Source organism: Saccostrea echinata, unplaced genomic scaffold (assembly GCF_033153115.1).
Source record: "Saccostrea echinata isolate AGI-Se365-2 ecotype Australia unplaced genomic scaffold, CSIRO_AGI_Sech_v1 ptg000051l, whole genome shotgun sequence".
Classification (NCBI taxonomy): Eukaryota; Metazoa; Mollusca; class Bivalvia; order Ostreida; family Ostreidae; genus Saccostrea; species Saccostrea echinata.
In genome coordinates this window covers 3,236,545-3,255,876 of record NW_026889800.1, presented here as the reverse complement: position 1 = coordinate 3,255,876, position 19,332 = coordinate 3,236,545, and the positions used below count along the sequence as shown (strand labels likewise).

General features: G+C 34.1%; 2 protein-coding genes across 2 annotated transcripts; one reads left to right on the top strand and one right to left on the bottom strand.

Moving 5' to 3' along the window:
- Window positions 1-1,286: 1,286 nt before the first annotated feature.
- On the bottom strand, window positions 1,287-7,222 carry LOC133203774 (small ribosomal subunit protein mS25-like). The gene is made up of 4 exons (XM_061339562.1): window positions 7,015-7,222; window positions 2,395-2,501; window positions 1,717-1,816; window positions 1,287-1,540 (listed from the first exon to the last, which is right to left on the bottom strand). Exons 1-4 carry the CDS (start codon window positions 7,149-7,151, stop codon window positions 1,303-1,305), a joined length of 582 nt encoding a protein of 193 aa, XP_061195546.1. The 5' UTR covers window positions 7,152-7,222; the 3' UTR covers window positions 1,287-1,302.
- Window positions 7,223-7,459: 237 nt separating this feature from the next.
- Window positions 7,460-19,127, top strand: LOC133203773 (uncharacterized). Its single transcript, XM_061339561.1, has 5 exons — window positions 7,460-7,578; window positions 7,866-8,752; window positions 13,776-13,994; window positions 17,005-17,253; window positions 18,587-19,127. Exons 1-5 carry the CDS (start codon window positions 7,467-7,469, stop codon window positions 18,875-18,877), a joined length of 1,758 nt encoding a protein of 585 aa, XP_061195545.1. The 5' UTR covers window positions 7,460-7,466; the 3' UTR covers window positions 18,878-19,127.
- Window positions 19,128-19,332: the final 205 nt, after the last annotated feature.

The window sequence follows — 19,332 nt, the reverse complement described above, 5'->3', positions numbered from 1 at the left end:
TTCTCACAGATCATGATTAAGTAATACCACTTCTCACGTCCCATGATTAAGTAATACCACTTCTCACCACCCATGATAAAGTAATACCACTTCTTACAGCCCATGATTAAGTAATACCACTTCTCACAGCCCATGATTAAGTAATACCACATCCCACAGCCCATGATTAAGTAGTACCACTTCTCACAGCCCATGATTAAGTAATACCACTTCTCACAGCCCATGATTAAGTAATACCACATCTCACAGCCCATGATTAAGTAATACCACATCTCACAGCCCATGATTAAGTAATACTGCTTCTCACAGCCCATGATTAATAGGGCTGCACTATAATATCGATTTTCCAGTATATTGCGATTTGGTAACAAAAAATATTGTATTGCGATACATTTTTCCAGTACCAGTATATTGGTAAAATGCTTGGGCTTGGGATTTCTAAAGTAAAATATGAAATTTAAGATGCCAGAAACGCTTTCAATCATGCCAAACAATAAGGTTGCTGTTGTATGATTGTATTTCGTTGCAAAACTGAAGTGAAATCGACAATAACTTTTTTTTGTTATAACATATTTATAATACATACATAGTTTTATTAACTCTAATTATAAATGGAGGTTAATAAAATAACAAAAGAGCATTTTAACTGTTATTAAAAATATTGCAATACATATCACAATACAGTTTAAAATATCACAATATATTGCAATACGAAATTCCCAGTCGATACCCAGCCCGATTAAGTAATACCACTTCTCACTGCCCATGATTTATTTCAAAACTGCCTTTAAAATCCAAACACAATCCTCATGATACTAAGGTGAATTGCTAAAATAGAATATGACTTTGAATGATATATGCAAGTTCTTTTATTCATTCATAGAAATATTACAATCATTAATACTCACAACATTCATACAAGTACATTTTAACACATCAAATATGTGTATCAAACAATATGTACAATTAACATTTGAAAACATATCCACTCATGGTTAAAATTCACCAAATACAATGTACACAGATTCTTTGTTTTCACTTCTATATTTTCAGTCCTCATTTATCACATGCAGTCACCATCCCCACTCTCTCTATCAAAGGACAATCCATCACAATTTTGATACCCCCCCCCCCCACTCTCTTCCTCCCTCAATATCCTTAGTGCAGTAGAATCCATCACACTTTTGACACCATGCCCCCCCCCCCCCCCCCCCATCATCCTCCCTCCGTATCCTTAGTGCAGTAAAATCCATCACACTTCAGTCATCATGCCCCCCCCCCCCCAGTTCAGTAGATCCCCCCTCACACTTCTGTTTCCTGCTCCCTCCCTAACACTTCCTCTTCAGCTTTCCGCCATTTATTCCTAGCATTTAGAGGACTGAATTTCCCCCTCATTTCTTTGGGGAGTTTTTCGTAAGCTGGACAGGGCACCTGCCCGGCCACTACACAGATACAGTGCCTCCTGTAATCAGGACCAAACAGTTCTGGACGCCTGGTTTTAATGTCTACACCATATAATTGTTGGTTTCGGATCTTTGTCCTGTAAAAAAACATATATTTTTGTGTAATATACCAGTACAATGAATTTGCTATGCTTTAGAAACTTGTGTTTTATTGATGTTTTTGCAGATTTTAACTAATTGAAAATCAATAAAAATTTCCTTGGCGTACATATACAGAATCAACTGTGCTTGGGTGTGAATTAAGAATACCTACATCATTTCTATATCTGTGTAACAAAATGTCTGAAGGAATTCATCATGGACATCTTCTTTACTTTGTTGGTAGCAGTCCATTGCAATGGATTCGCCATGTGCTAAAAAATAAAGAGACCAAAAGAACACCTCAATTTAGGTCACATTAAAATATGTGTACTATTTACATCGTAAACAATATGTTAAAAAAATTGCATGAGATGCACTGAAAAACTTTCAAGACCTCTAGTCCATTATTTTGTAATCTACAATTTCCCTACAATTCTTTAAATGTTTCTAGTCTTGTATTTGCAGGCTGACTGGAATTACATATACTGGAAATAAAAGAGAAATTTGTTCTCTTTTTCAGTCTTGGAAATAACTCAAAACTCAGTCCTCTACGCAAAAATTGAAGGTTGGAAATAAGATTTTCTGACATTTATATTTGACGTCAATTAAGCCCCTCACATTTACAGTACATCTAAAACCATAATAGTTATAAACACATTATTTTATGAATGGATATCTTGGAATATTGAACAAAATCAGCAATAGCAATACTGACTTAGATGCATAGTTTTCAAAAATGTTTTTGATTTGAGAAACTGTTATTTTTGTATTTAGCATTAAAATTAATGATTTACTAACTTACCATTAATGAATTGCATGTATGAATTATGCGATTAATCTAATTACTAACCATTAATGAACTGTATATAAGGTGTTGGTGCTATACATCGGAATGTCAGGAACTGCACCCCTGGATTCTTGTAGCGTAACTGTGGTAAATGCCAGAATATGAATTCTCTGAAAGGAAAGATCACTTACAATATCACTTAATATCATGAATACATACCAAGTAATTCTTTTGTAGCAGCGAGCACAGCGACCGGCGCAAAGCGCCGCTCGTCACTGCGAGCTCTTAAAGCAATGCCTGGGTGAAGAGAAAATTCGGACTTTGCACACTGATCCAAACAATTTTTTTTTCCGCAGTAACCTGTGGTCCCATAATGCTTTTCTAATTGCATCTCGCCACAAACTACGTTCTGGCGGTAGCAACAAAAGTTCAACAAAAAATAAAATCACATTGCATTGATTTAATGGATATTGCAGAAAAAAAACAGTAAATTAAGCATTCCTCATTAAAACTAGCACTGTTCAGGTTTCGATTTGGTAATGCAACTTAAATACGGCGACATGTGACGTCAAAGTCCAAATGTCACGTGCGGTTTGAAGAGACGATGGAAATTAAAACTGCATAGGAATCTGCGCTTGCCCTAACGGTCGCACCGTCAACATATTAAGCTCTAAGGTTGGGCATAGCCTACCAAATGGTCATTAAACTCCTGTTTGGTGGTCAATCTCCTATATCAGAGATGAATTTTACTGACCAAATGGTGGTCTTTTTTATTCTACTCCAATTTTTATTAAACTAATGCAAAAGCGCATTTGCTTAGGCATCGGTGAATTTTAGTGAACATGTTCCTCACACAATAAACATAGTTCGGTCGATTTTCTATGTGCAATTTCTCCGTAACTTTGTAAAAACGATACCCATAGTTGTCCGTAATGGCCGAACGTCTTGCTCAATCGATCAAAAAAAATATATTGTGTCTTGTTGGATAAAAATTCTATTTGATCCAGTGGTTTAAATCTTGATAAGTTAACTTTCAATCGCTCTTTGGATCTTCATCAATATTTATCCCCATAAAATCCCGTTAAACATGAGCTCCTCATTACTTTACTAGTATGGTGGGCACTTATTGCTATAAAATTCAATTTTTCTAGACTTGAACGTAATAGTGAGCGCAGCGAGCGGTGCGAAGCGCCGCTCGTCACTGCGAGCTCTTAAAGCAACGCCTGGGCGAAGAGAAAATTCGGACTTTGCACATTGATCCAAATGAATTTTTTTCCGCAGTTACCTGTGGTCCCATAATGCTTAGCAAATTGCATCTCGACGCAAATTACGTTCTCGCGGTAGCAAAAAAATTTAACAAAAAATAAAATCACCTTGATTTAATGGATATATAGCAGATAAATAGTAGATTAAATGTTGTTGATTAAAATTAGCACTGATCAGGCTCTGTTTTGGTAATGCAGTATACATACGACGTCATATGACGTCAGAGTCTAGACGTAGCAAATATCACGTGCAGTTTGACGAGCCCGATCTAAATTAAAACTGAAATGTATTTGCGCTCGCCCTAACGGTCGCACCCTCAACATATTATTTGTGGGTAACCCGAATTACCGAAATGCCCCCGATTTACCGAAATGCCCCTGGAAATTACCGAAATGCCCCTAAAAACTACCGAAATGCCCCTTTAGTTATGTTCTTGAATACATTTTATTGTAAAATATGTTAAATTTTTATTCAAAATATGCCGTAATTTTAACATAAGTACAAAAACGGTGTTTATTTTGCTCAACATCGCGATTTCAAAGAACGATAACTCTTGCAATATTGTTATTGATTCCATGTTTTCTTCTTTTTTTTCTTTCTTTCTTTTTGTGTGTGTTTCATGAAATTATTTACTTTAATTTATTTTTTTGTAAAGATTAATAATTTGTATTGTTATTTGACCAAAAAATTCGTAATGATTATACAATGACGACAAACAATACTGACAATTTCATTCCACCACTCAAAAAAACGAAAGTGTGATATAAAAAGCATTTCTAAACTTGACCGAATAACAATTTTTTTTTTTTTTGTCGCTGACAAATTTACTATTATAACATCCTCATTAAAAAGATCGATTTCAACTCTCATTCTCAACATAAGCATGAAATTTTGTATATAATATATTTAACCATACATGCATTTGGTGTTACAACATGAACATTTGTAAAACGTACATGTATTCCACTGCAAATCTTCATGTCGATTTTCTCATTCACAAATTTCAAGACGAAACAATTAATACATCTAATTCACATCTTAAAACAAACGTTGATGTATCTATTGCAAAGAATTATAATTTTTTATTGTTGAAATTAATTCCCGTAACGAATAACTTCCGTTAAGAATTTCCCCGAAAATAATTAATGCTAAATTCGTTCCAGATTTCAAAAGTCTATACTAGTATTTGTTTTTATACACAACGACAGAAAACGAAAATATGTCAATTTCATGTTTATTTTAATAATTAAAAGTATTATAACTTAATTCCGCAACACTGCCTTTATTAGGACCGCAGCTCATCCGCAGGTACATATAAATAGAAATTGTTGTAAATGTTAACGATACCATATTTGTCTATAATTCTTTTTTTTCCAAAACGCACTGAAATATCCTTGATAAAATTATGGTGCTAAAGTATATATTTGAAGTCACTATTTTTGAATTCATGTTGTATATCCTTATTTTGTTCTTGTTTCGTCTGAGTTGAGATTGCTTTCAAAATGCTTTAACTGCCAATGACACAACGGCATTCCTTTTTTTCTTAGACTTTCACCTCATTTTGCAGCAAAATCTGCAGAAATCATCCTGGATTAGCACGTAAGAAAGATTTAGGGCATAAGTCATGAAAGAGAGAGTTTACGTCCTTATTTTCTGAGATCATCAAAACATTCACTAGTATAGATTTTCTGCGTTTTTAAGAAAATCATTTATCTTGTGCACGGAAATAATTTTTTTGCGGTCGATTTGATGCTTTGTATCAATCTTAATTTTTGTCATTGTATATAAAGTACATACAGACAAAGTTCGCAGAATAAATAATTTTTATTGGGCGTGTTAATTTTACTAAAATATTGCCCCCCAAAGTATGTAAGTTATATATTGTACATAATAAATATTGTATTTGTTTGACAATTTATATACTCTTCTTAAAAGAACGACCCGTAGAGTTTTGAAAATTCGCACACTGTTTGTCCAAAAGGTTTTTTTTTTTCTTGTGAAAAAAGTCATTATCTAAAAGTGAAAGCTGAATAGTTAATAATTACAATAATGCATAAAATTGACAGCTATTGCATCATATACCACGTGCCGTAAATTCACACAAAATGTTCTCTGCAGGTGTGCAACACGTACATGCAATGATTCTAGTTAATTGAGTTGTTAGTGAATAAATTAATTTAAATCTATCGCAGATAATATCGTAATAAAAATATTATACTACCATTTACGATTTATTCTTAGTGGGAAGCGTTGCGGGACATCGTGAATGCATGGCGGTACCTCCACGTGAAACGGTCTGGGAAAACACAAGAAATATATAAGGAAATTTTTTAGGGATTTCAATTTTTTCATGTTTGATTTCAATATAAAGTATAGAATTGGTGGGAAAAAAAGAAAAATAAATAAATAAAATAAAATAAATAAATAAAAAAAAAACGGCCGGCATAGAATAACTTCGTGATAAATAATGTTTAAGAACTGTTCGACAAAATTTTATCACATTTTTTCTGAGTATCTGATATTCTTAAGCTTGAAAAGCGTCCACATTCAGACTATTTTTTTTCAATGATATTTAAAAAAAACAACAACAAAATAATGCTACACAACTGAGGGAAAAAAAAGGCTACCCTCTTTCGTAAAATGATTAAATATCCGAAGATTGTTGTTCAAGTGTACGCTTGCCACAAACTGACATCGATTACTTTAGGATAAAACTAAACCGTCAGTGTAGAAAAATTATTTTTTGAATTTGTTTAGTGTCAGTCAATAAATGTCCTTTCTTCAGGGACCTCCGTATATACTAGTATAAATATAGGTCCCTGCTTTCTTCTTCATCGCTTCATCGACGATCGGTATGAAATTGACAGAATAAATAAATAAATTGCAATTATCTTATTCTCTTAAAATAAATAAACTAACAAAACTTCTAAACTTACAGAAGTAAGTATCGTAAAATTCTGATGAAATAGCGATCAACTACAGGTTACAGAGTTATCTTCCTTAGATGAACATAGTATTGTATAAAAAAAAATATAAAAACAACATTTAAAATATTTTTTAATTTTTCTTTTCAAGATAAATTATACATATTGAACACATAATCTTTCATATTATCCCACATATTTATATTTTTTAGGGGCATTTCGGTAGTTTCCAGGGGCATTTCGGTAGTTTCCAGGGGCATTTCGGTAAATCAAGGGCATTTCGGTAATTCGATGTACCGATTATTTGTTGTTATTTTCTTCTAGGATGAAGATTCAAATTCCATGCGACCTTTTGTATACGAAACAAGTGTAACAGGAGAGGAGAAAAATGTGATGGACCAAAGCGGGATTCACAATCAATTGGAGTCATCTACAGCGTATCGGAAACCAGTGTACCAAGTTTGTTGTAAATTAACATGGTTTATCAACTTACTGTAATCCAGAGCTGGCTGGGTTGTTTGGGATAACATTTGTCATCATAATTTTTAAATTCGGTTTAATATAAAGAGTTCCTTTCTTCAAATAATCCATGGTCCTTCTGATGGGCGCACGGCCCCGCATAAGACCCATTTTTGCGCTGAGATGTCTTACAACCTTTAACAGTCTTTTGCAGCAATTTGCTGCAGTTCAATCTGACAATCACCTTCAACATGCACCGGATGTAAACACCATGCGGTACCGTAAACTGAAACATGAAAGTTTACGACATGAGCTAAACAAAAAAAGAGAGTAATGTGAAATTTAAGTGCTTCAATACATGTTCAATATATGTTTTTATTATAACGAATGTCTTTGTTTTAGAATCTTATGTTAGAGGTCGAAACATAGCAAATCTTAGACAGGAGCTACTTCACAATTTTACGACATTGCAGACGAAAACGAAACATGTCGGCACGCGGAGGGCAGTGGATTGCGGCAGGTGCTATTGTAGTTTTGGGGATCGGCATTCTGTTTTATCTGAGTCGCAAGCAGAGAAAAAAGCCAGAAAACGTACCAGGTAAGAAGCCTTGATTTTATATTATCTTGTCATACAAGACAAATTACAGAATAAGGGAAAGAGGACGCAAAAGGTAATATTAAAACTGACAAAAAGGGCATTGTGTCATTGTGGCCCAATTTAAGTCAAGTAAAGATCATTAATTAAAAAGCTAATTCTCATTAGATAGTTTTATTGGACTGACTTTTCTGCAATTTATTTTCTAGTCTTAATGATTTTTATAATACCAGTATGCCCTACTCTCAAGGGCATATTTTACCTCTTAGCTTTTTTCTTTTTTATGTCAGAAACAAGTAAGAAAAGTCAAAATGATATTCAAAAGGCAGATGATTCTAAATCAAAATGCGATACATCTACAACCAAGGGACAGAAAACAGAAGAAGAAAAATCTTCCCCTCCAATCAGAGCAAAAGCTGTAGATGAACACGAAACAAGAATACCTTCACCAAAAATTGAGGATTCAAAATCTGGGACAGAAGCAAATAAAAAGTCAGGTGATGAAAAGAAAACAAAAATACCAGTTCCTAAATCTCTAGGGAAAATAGAAGATGAATTTAAGCCAGTCATAGAAAAACCACTCCAAGCAGACAATATGTCTAATGTCAGTTCTGCTTCTGTGTCAAGTCCTGGAAATCATTCTAAAACTAGGAAGAATGAACAACAGCATGAAGCCTCTTCTCCACTTTGTGAAAGACTAGAAAAAACAGCTCCACCAGAGGCTGAAAAAACAGTATCTCTAAATGCAAGTCCAGGAAAATCAACAGTATCTACAAACTCATTTCAAAAGTCAACACAAATGTCTCCCAGTGAACAGTCTCAGGTTCAAACCAAGATAGAAGATGTTGGACCAGTTCTCTCTCCAAATGCGAACTCTTCTCCCTCACCACCAGGTGGGGTCACAAAATCAGAAACTTTGCCCTCCGGACCAATTCTGTCTCCTACTCAAAGAGTACCAGCACAGTCCCTTAAATATGACAAAGTCCACATACCAAAAACAAAGAATTTTTCCGCAGAAGAAATAACAGATGCCTTGCTGCTTGCCCAGAACTCGCCTGGTATGCTGTCAGCCGAGAATGCTGACATATTGGTCTCAGTGCTTACGCACCCAGATCCTTCATTGCAGCTGTCTGCATTGATGGGTATTAACAAATGCTCAACTTTTACAAGAAATCAGGTATGTTCATCTTTATGATTATTTTGACTAGAGATCATGAAGTGTGAATGACTGAATGTTGATATCATGGTCAAAATTAGTGATTAAATAATTTTTAGATCTAGAAATCAATTAAGAATTTCATGTTATAGTTTTAGTTGACTGTAGGGTTTTAAACATTTAGCTCTTTGGAACAGGGTCTAGCAGCTACATGTTAATTATTGTTTTGTAACTTCAATCTAAATTGATGCACAAGTCATACACTAGAGAATGTTTAAATAAATGATGAAATGCAAATAAACTAAGGAAACTTCTTCACTCAACAATTGCTCAATGACAGTTTATGGACAAAAGACTAATATAAATAAAATGATGAAAATACTTTGAAATTCACATATTGTTGAAAGGAAAGAATTTTTTTGTTTATTTCTTAAGGAAATATTCTTTAAAATGATATGGTTATAAAAGTAACTTTGATTTATAAATCAAGTCCTTTTTGTATATCAGTTTCTCCTGGTTATTTCCTTAGAAACGTTTTAGTTTAAAAGATTCTGTTTCTTAGATTTGGTTTTCAAAATAAAATATTTTATGACTTAAAAATGAATTTTTTTACCTCTTATGTCACATAAAGAAAAAGCCTGGTTTTATCATCTTGACTAATCTCGGCTGAGATTTGGCTTTTTTGGATAAGATGTCACTCCAGATATTCAGCCAAGCTTAATCTCAGCTGAGATTACACTCAGACTAATGTTGGCTGAGATTTGGCTTGGCTGGATAAAGTGTCAGTCCAGATATTCAACCAAGCTGAATCTCAGCTGAGATTACACCCAGACTAGCCACTGCCTAATCATGCAGGAGTATAATACTCATCTGTTTCATTTCATATATTTTCTAAGATTCTGAATTTCGTCATCAATAAACTTCAACTTATCTTATTCTTCTCATTCTCATCTGACTGAATTTACTGATGAGATTGTCTCATTTCCATGGCAGGGCTCAACATCAACTTTTTAAACAGACTAGACCAGTTGGACTAGTACCTAAAAATTTTAACGGACATGACCTCAACTTCACTAGACCTGCAATGACCTGATATATTGACATGAAAAATCACAGTCAGTTAAACATATTGACGGTTATCAAAGTTTTTTTTTTTTGTCAAGTTGTAAATTTTTATTATATATTTCTTTTTATTGTATTCAAGAAAAATATCAGAAAGGGAAATGCATCATATTTCAACTCAGTTCAGTCCTAGGCAACATTGTAATGAAATGACCTAGCAGAAGAATAACTCTGGGTAGAGTTTAACCTTTAATTACTATAAAAACAAATATGGTTACCGTATTAGATTGGTGAAATATTGATATGTAGAGTGCATAAATTTTTAACAATGGCAAACTTTATGGCAAGAGAAAACAAGTTGGGTTTTCCAAAATAAAATCTTTTCACAATTATTTCTCATTGGGATCAAAAAATTTCAAAGTGAAATCTGATCAAACACATCAATAAAACAAGAAAGCACATATGATTGAATCAACTGTTTAGAAATCCTCAAATAATTGTTTGTTTTGTTTCTATGTTATACATGACCAGTAGGGCCATCTTGACGCAAAATATTTTAACTAGACCAGACCAAACTTTTACTAATCTGAGTCGCTCGAACATGCCTTAATGTTGAGCCCTGCAATGAAATGAGATATAGTCATATTGTGGACATGTGTAAAGTAAGTTAAAGAAATATCATGTGTATCTGGATCAGCTGTCTCCTGCTGCAGTCCAGTGCAGCTCTGTGTAATCTTAGTTTTCCAATCCTTTTTACTGAGCTGATGTAAAACTAATAGCAAAGACAGAGTGGTACAAATCAACAGACAAACGAGAGTGGAATCACAGCTCAAGCTCAATTTGTTTAATTTTTTAGACAGAGGTAAAATTTAACTGTGGTTTTCCAATTTCTGCTGAAATATATAAAAATATTTGATTGTAAAGAAGTATTTTAGAAAAATGTTTGCTTTGCCTGCTGTGTATTTATCTGATAAAAAAAGACCCTGATCAGATTTTAAAATTTGAAGAACAACAGGCAAGAGTGGGGCTCTTATTGATTTATTGTCACAAGTTGTGGTGCAGTATTGATTTACAATGTTTGTTCACTGCACATTGATTGTAGAGAAGACTGTCTTCTTTAGAAACAAAACCCCAACAAGTGAATGACTTGACTGGCTACCATCTGTCTAGAAGACAGGTCAAGTCTTTATTGTTAGACTGTCATTTTTCTATCTAGTTTTGTAGATGGCTGGCTACCATCTGTCTGAGAGACAGGTCAAGTCTTTATTGACTCGATTTTGTCCATAGTTCTGCAGATGCAGAGTATATAATTATATATATTATGTTTTAGATTTGAACCTTCTCGATCGTTTAACATGTTAAACTCTTTCCTTTGTCATGTTATGTCAATATAAGTTTGACAGGATCTGTTTCTCTGTAACAGTTTGGTCTCAGGACAAATTTATCTGCTCTCAGGACAAAGGTAGAAATATTAATTAAAAATTTTTAGAATGTATTTGCTGTCGATTTTTAAGATGTTTATGATAATTGCTCAAAGGTCACATCATCAAAAGAGGAAGATGGTTTAAATAGAGAATATAAATTCACATGGTAAATTAGCTCGTTAATCAAAGTATTGAGGAAATGTAAACTATTAAGACAGTTTAACAAATGTGATGGTCAGGTAGGTTCTATCGTGGGGGCAGATAGATTGATCAGTCGATAGAACACCAGACTAGTGGATTCAGGGGGCGCATGTTCAAATCCTCATCTGTTCCATTGCATTTTCTCCTTACCTTTTACACTTGTATATAGAAGTAAGAATTAAGGCAGTATATTTTTTGATGAAAACTTTGAATTTCTAACATTTACTTAAGTCAGTCCATCTTGTAGAATTTAGTGACAACTACTAATTTTGGCAACTTTCTTTTGCATATGTGTTGTCATCTTTGCTAGCCATGGGTTTTCAGTGGACTCTAAGTGTTGTCAGCAGCCTATATAGTGGGGTGCAGCTCTGAGTACATGTACAGGTAAAACTACCCTGACAGTCGGTTAGGTAGTACCTGGGGGCTGATCGTCCAATCAATACCTGCCTGTTATTGGTAGAAGAAGAAGGTAGAACTGATCTATTATTTATCCTGGATTGTTCTCTCTGGCCGTATTGCCACTGGGATCTGTTTTTACTGGAGTGTGGTGTTAATCACTTAAAAGGTGTTGAATAATTTTGTAAGATTGTGTCGGAGATTTTAGATTAACATAAGGTATTCAGACTTTTCTTATTTACACTTGAGAAATGCAATGGTTTTTGTTTTATTTTCTAGTCAATTATAATGTTTTCAATCTGCTATTATTTTCTGTTTTTCTTTTAATAACGTTACTAGAATTAAATTTAGGCCTTATCTTCTGGTGAAAAAAAAAAGCCCTTGATAAAACAAGAAAAACTTTTAAAATTTTTAAATTTTTTAATATTTTTTTATTCTGAATCATTTAGCAATACATGAGAAATTCATAAATGGTACTGTTAAGATTTCTGCATATCATGAATAATTTGCTTACCTGAGCTGAATTAAGCGCAAATAGTCAGAGTTTGATTGAGTGCCTGTTCTTTGCTGTGAACTTTTCAGATTTTGGGCTTCTCCAGACATACAGAGCCAGTTTAAACCAAACTTCTCCCATAGCTGCATCTTTCTTAAAAAATTGGTTTGGATGTTCAAGAAAAGCTAATGCTTCCTTTAAAATGGAAATAATGAAGTAAAATAAGGGTGGGCCATACAAAAAAAAAATCCTCCAAAACTAGAAGGCCAGAAAAATGCAATGTATTTAAGGCATTAATCTTCCTGATTAAGGGTAAATTAAAATTTGTTCAAATCATGACACAATGAGCTGGGATAAGCCATAGTAACGGGGAAGGGTGGTGGTGGTGGTTGTGGTTATAGTTGCAATTTTATTTAATTTAAGTAAAAAAAGGCAGTTGATATTTTGATGCTGTAGAATACAGTTGAACTGTGCTTTAAGAAAACTGATATTTCTAATACAAGGTATATGTTGAAGTGCTTTGGCAGTTCCAACCACTTTTCTTTATGCTTTTAGCCTCATTATCACAAATCCTCAAATATCCCGAAGTTTAGTCTCAGTTCCGTTGATTTCAAAGTAACGAGATTTGACTGTATATGAGGGATGATCAAAAAGTTTGCACAGTAATTGAATAACTTCCATAAAAGAAACCAAATTGGGTTGCTATGTTTATTCATTTTTGAACTAGGCCTCACATATGCCACAGTTCTGCCCATGCATGAAACACAGGCAGTCACGTGATATGCTCTGTGAAGTACTGAATTCACAATAGCCTACAGATTTTCCTGAGTCTTATATTATTTTTTTTACCTCATGTTATTTTTTATAACAAGAATAGCCTCACAAATTGCCAAATCTTGGCAATAGGATGAGTGGATTAGGATTTCTTTTCCCAGTACAAGAATGTTGTTCATCACAACTCCTCTGTCATGGGTGTGTCATGAATCCAAAATGTGGATCAAGTATAAGTGCTTCTCTTTATCATATCTGATCTGTTAACATTCTAAAGTAACTGAAATTTTAGGGGATTAAGAGCTGTTTTATTGTTAAGATATTCAACCATTTCTCTAATTGTGACTCGGCTATCTTTCATTACAAATTGTTCCACTAAGGACACATCCCTTTCCCAGCTCACTTTCAATGGGCACCCTGAATGAAAACTTCAAGCATGTTCAGTGTTACCAGGTTTTGATGCCTTTGAAGTCTATTTTGATATTTGTGATACAGCCCCCAAGCTTAAGGTGACATGACCAGGTGAGCTCTGTTGCCCTCTTACAAATGTTGCTGTAATTATAACTCATTTGATTTAGAAATCTGTTTCACAAGTAAAAAATTTTGCAGGTCTGAACAGCATACTTCCCTTATTTCGTATTATATTGTAAATCACTGCACAATAGTTTTACTTCACTTTCCTTCATTTTCTTTTCAGAATCTCTTAAGAGAACATGGTTGTTTATCCCAGCTGAGTCAGTTGTTGCGACAACAAGTACAGAATCTCGAGAACATGTCCCAGAATGCATCAGCCGGTGAGGAGGATCCAGAAAAATCCAAGAAGAAACCTAACAATATGTCAGAGAGGTTCATGAATCTGCTGGCTACTGCCATCAACAATCTCTCCTCCAATGAAGAAAATCATAAACAGTTTGAGGTACAGAGTCACATCAACTGACTGTTGTTTTTATTAGCTCACCTTAGCTGAAAGCTCAAGTGAGCTTTTCTGATCACCCATTGTTCGTCGTCCGTCCGTCTGTAAACTTTTCATATTTTCAACTTCTTCTCAAGAACCACTGGGCCAATTTTAACAAAACTTGGTACAAAGCATTTTTGGGTGAAGGGGAGTTTAAATTATTAAAATGAAGGGCCAAGCCCCCTTCAAAGGGGAGATAATCAAGAAAAGACGAAAATTGGGTGGGGTCATTAAAAAAATCTTCTTCTCAAGAACCACTGGGCCAGAAAGGCTGAAACTTATGTGGAAGCATCCTGGGGTAGTGTAGATTCTAAATTGTTAAAATCATGACTCCGGGGAGTAGGGCGGGACCACAATAGGAAATCCAAGTTTTATATTGAAATATGTAGTAAAAATCTTTGAAAATCTTCCTCTCAAGAACCACTGGGCTGGAAAAGCTGAAACTTATGTGGAAGCATCCTGGGGTAGTGTAGATTCTAAATTGTTCAAATCATGACCCGGGGGTAGGGCGGGGCCACAATAGGAAATCTAAAAATCTTCCTCTCAAGAACCACTGGGCTGGAAAAGCTGAAACTTATGTGGAAGCATTCTGGGGTAGTGTAGATTCTAAATGTTCAAGTCATGACCCCAGTGGGGGTAGGGCGGGGTACTACAAGGGGGGGGGGAATCAGGTGAAAAACAGCAAGGCCAAAATTACTCAGGTGAGCGTTGTGGCCCATGGGCCTCTTGTTTGTATTACTAATTTGATCTGCACAATTTTTGATATTTACATTTGCTGTGTTTTTCTACTAAGCCAACTGTGAAATTGATTTGAAAGTCATTTTTGTGTATACTCACGCATAGAAATATACAGGGTGAAACTCGTGCTAAAGTGACGTCACAATGAGGCTACAGAGACGTTAATAAAAATGTAACAATATAGGGCAGCAAGAAATTCAAATATTGAGTATATTATTGCTACTTTTAATTCACACAAAACTTAAAAACATTCCTTAAGAAGTTACATCTCTGGATTCATACACAGATCTAGAGGAGGCGGGAGGGGTCCGGAGCCACCCCTGGAATTTGCAGAGAAAGTAAATTCCTGGATCTGTGCCTGGGGTTTTTAGCTATGTATACTAACCATGTATTCACAACATACTCTTTCACTACTTCTACAAAAAGCATTTCTCACAGCTGATTTAAATAGCTCTCCTAAACTTGAAATTCAGACCATCGAAAAATTGCATATACTGTGACTTTGGATAACCAAAGTTGACCATGAAAGAAAGGTAAATTTCATCATAAAGTTTTAGATCCATTTACTATTAAATAACTATCTTCATTTTGATCAAAACAAACATTAGTTTAAATAAATAAGTTACTGAAGTCATATTTGATAGGTATTCTTTTAAGCAATTTTCAAAAAAAAAAAATATGGGGCTGTAACCTTTACTTTGTACTCTTAGTACTTTGATTAAACAGTTATACCGCAAATATTATATATATATATATATATATATATATATATATATATATATATATATATATATATATATATATATATATATATAAATATATATATATATATGTATATATATATTTAACTTATCAATCTGATTCAGTTAAGGTTCTAATGTTATTCTTCACTTATCAAACCCATTACCTTGTTATCCCCCCTTAAGTATGTTTTACGAGGTTATTTCTTTGTTTTACTGTCAGGAACTTCATAATACACGTCATATTATTGTTATCCCTCCTTAACGAGGTTATTTCTTTGTTTTACTGTCAGGCACTTCATAATACATGTCATATTATTGTTATCCCTCCTTAACGAGGTTATTTCTTTGTTTTACTGTCAGGAACTTCATAATACACGTCATATTATTGTTATCCCTCCTTAACAAGGTTATTTCTTTGTTTTACTGTCAGGAACTTCATAATACATGTCATATTATTGTTATCCCTCCTTAACGAGGTTATTTCTTTGTTTTACTGTCAGGAACTTCATAATACACGTCATATTATTGTTTGTGTTATGAATTCTTCATTGTTGTGTTTATTGCTTAATTCATTATTAGATCACTCCTATGGCAAATTGTGCATGATGTGTAGTAGTGATTGCAGTGAAAGATTCTGTAGGCAAATAAATACTAAGAAGGAAAACTAGCATTTACAGATTGTGTTGATAGCTTCAGGCTAATGTACAGAAAAACTAAATAACAACCATCGCAAAGAAATGATTTTTGTATATATGTAGCATGCAGAAGTTCAATACAGTGTTCTGTTCAATACACAGAGTGTTAATTATTGATGAGGGAATCTTAGGGAGAAAATGTGTGGTCATATCTAAACAAGGGTAAGGTTTACAACTTCTATTATATGTATGTGTATATGAAGAAATTATTTCTGGGTCACAAATGCTATAGATTTGTTTCTGTTCATTGTTGTGTATGGTTTGTAAGATTTTGAACATTTTCAGCTTTTTCCTTGCAATGGCAGAATCAGTTTCAGCCAGTCTTGGTATAAAGCATCTCTGGAAAAAGTGGAACAAATTTGAACTTTGAATTTTTTATCCCAGGGCTAGGTGCTAGCTGAGGAAAGAAAAAAAAAGCATGAAAAAATTCAAAAAATGAATATGAGTGTGTTCCAGTTAAGAAACTCATGTATCGCCTGTTACAGCATCATTTAATAATATAAATAAATCTAAGAGTGGTTAGCTTTTTATTTGCATATATTAGTATTATTTATGATAATATAGTTCATGCAGTTGCCTGCAAAGGGAAACAAAACACATAGTCCATGGATAGTAACGGCAGCATTAGAATGGCATTTTTCAATCAAATAGAAATGATTCCTCAACCCTAAAGGCTAAAATGAAAAACGAAATTGTCTCTCCTGAATTAATTTTTTCACTAAATATGGACCCTTTTAATTACTAACATTATGGTTCTAGATGAACATTCATGATGTAACTTTTTTATCTCTGTAGGACTGCGTACCGATGCTGGTTGACATAGCACTGGAGGAGGAGACAGGGGAATCAGTGCGCCTGTCCTCGCTTCAAGCCCTCACTAACCTCTCAGTGATGGACCACCACCACAACCACTACACCCGAATCATTCAGAAACTCTACGACTTCTTGGATGATAATAGTGCAGGAATCCGTCTACAGGCAGCCAAGATCCTCGTCAACCTGTCCTGTAACTCTGAACTCGTACCACACATGCTGGCTGCTAAGGTAATGGTTCTTTTTGCTGCAGTTTAGCTGCACATTTTCAAGCTAATTATTTGACTGTACTGCTACTGTAATAATAAATAGCAAAGTCGTAAGGTCATAAAGAAGTCTCTAATTAAAATTAGATGTTCCGAATCCACTACCGCTTCTCAATCATCTAACAACATCCCACTGGGGGTCACGTCAGAGCGACCTTTCGATTATGAATAAATATGAAAATTTGGCTAATCAGATTTGAGCTTCTGTATACGATTCTAAAATTAGTTCCACGGCTACATCTTAACATTAGTGATGCTCAGTAGTCTGTCTTACATTGAATTAAAGTATTTTTAAAGTAATTTTGGTATAAATTAGTTGTATAGTCCACCAATCTGGCATTCTTACCTGAATAATGCAAACGAAAATGCACAAACTATACAAGATATCCTGCACGTCACAAGTCATGTCAACTACTAATAGATCGGCTGCTCCTGTTGCCGATAATTAACACAGGAAGTGAGGAATTTAGAAAAAGTAACTCCGGATTTACAAATAAAAAGATAACTCTTGAAATTATAGAACAGATAACTATTTGATTAAGAAAGATAACTCTTACTCTGTAATAAATAATTTAGGCAAATAAATATATATAAGTAGAATGTTCATAAACATTACAGAAATGTAAGGTCAAGTTTATATTTTGGAAACAGTTAAATGGTTCTCACCAATATATCAGTATGTGTTAAGATAAAAATATCTTGAATAATTTCTTTGAAACCATGCAAAATGCAAAACACAAGATAGTAAGGTCATAGGGAAGAAGATAAGGGTTAAAAAAAGTTGATGTTGATGCAGATGAAAAGCTATCACCAATATGTATCAGCATATGAAGTCTGATAAAAAAAATATTTTGAATAGTTTCTTTAAAATTGAGCTTAACACAAATTTAAGAGAGGTCAAGGTCATAAGGAAGGTCTAGGTGAAAAAAGGTGATGCAGTTGAATAACTCTTGCTTATATGTATCGACATACATTTAGGAAGTTTGATAAAAATATCTTGAACAGTTTCTTTGAGCTAAATGCAAAGTGTGAAGGAAGTACTGTAACAGATGGGAGGACAGAAGATAGATATGACAAACACTATGCCCCGGCTATATTCATGGCGGGGCATAAAGAATTAAACCTTGTAGAAGATAGATATGACAATTACTAATATATGATTGTCATATTCATGGCAGGGCATAAAGATTTAAACCTAGTGCAGGTTCTTTGATGTTATAATATTAATTCCCATATATCTCCCACATAAAAAAAGTAAAGGAAGAATTAATTGTTTAAAAATAAGTCATATATTTCAGGCACCATCATGTGTACTTGACCTGTTGAGAACCACGGCAGATGAGGCTCTGGTTCTCCGGTGGACCACGTTTTTGGCCAACATCCTTCACACAGTGAAGGAGTTCCACCTGTCTGCCTCCTCCCTACCCCCCGACGACAAGGCCCCCAGCCCCGAGACCATGTACTCGGCTCTGTATGGCATGAACAACATTGGACACATTAAGTCTAAGGTCTTCCTTTTGTGTCAGCATAAAAACGAAGACATCAAACACCAGGCCTCAAGAATTTACCAGACTCTGAATGCCAAGTAAACTGTGTTTTAAAGTTTGTGTGATTTGTGTGAAAAAGATGAGAGTTTCTCTGTTATTTTTAGTTTACTGTACAGTGTGTATAAAGACTTATAGAATGACATACATACACTCAAAGTGTTTTATAAAATATGTAATACTATATTTTTTGTTAAGATACTTTCAATGGATTGTTGTGTCTTTCACTACATGCAATTTTGCATGTGGAATTTTTACTGGGGTTGTAAATTTCCAATTAAAATTTATCCCTACATTTTTGCCTTTTTTTCTATGAATGATTTCAAGATTATTACACCTCAGATGAATTTATTTGCCCTCTTTTTCACCAGAACTATAAAATATAGTTAAACTTAAGTATCTCAAACACTGAGTTCTCAAATACACTGTACCATGGATAAGTTGAAGTGACATATAGACTATAGAAGTCTCAATCACTTTTGCGTAATTTTAAACTTGAT

Bases quoted from the DNA above. Each gene is read 5' to 3' on its own strand.
- LOC133203774 (XM_061339562.1), bottom strand. From the start codon at position 7,151: ATGGGTCTTATGCGGGGCCGTGCGCCCATCAGAAGGACCATGGATTAT. The intron at 2,502-7,014 runs GTAAGTTGATAA...CTTTCCTTTCAG, and splicing joins CCAGCCAGCTCTGGATTACA to AGAATTCATATTCTGGCATT. The intron at 1,541-1,716 runs GTAGGTATTCTT...GTTTTTTTACAG, and splicing joins TACACAGATATAGAAATGAT to GACAAAGATCCGAAACCAAC.
- LOC133203773 (XM_061339561.1), top strand. From the start codon at position 7,467: ATGTCGGCACGCGGAGGGCAGTGGATTGCGGCAGGTGCTATTGTAGTT. The intron at 8,753-13,775 runs GTATGTTCATCT...TTTTCTTTTCAG, and splicing joins CAACTTTTACAAGAAATCAG to AATCTCTTAAGAGAACATGG. The intron at 13,995-17,004 runs GTACAGAGTCAC...TTATCTCTGTAG, and splicing joins AAAATCATAAACAGTTTGAG to GACTGCGTACCGATGCTGGT.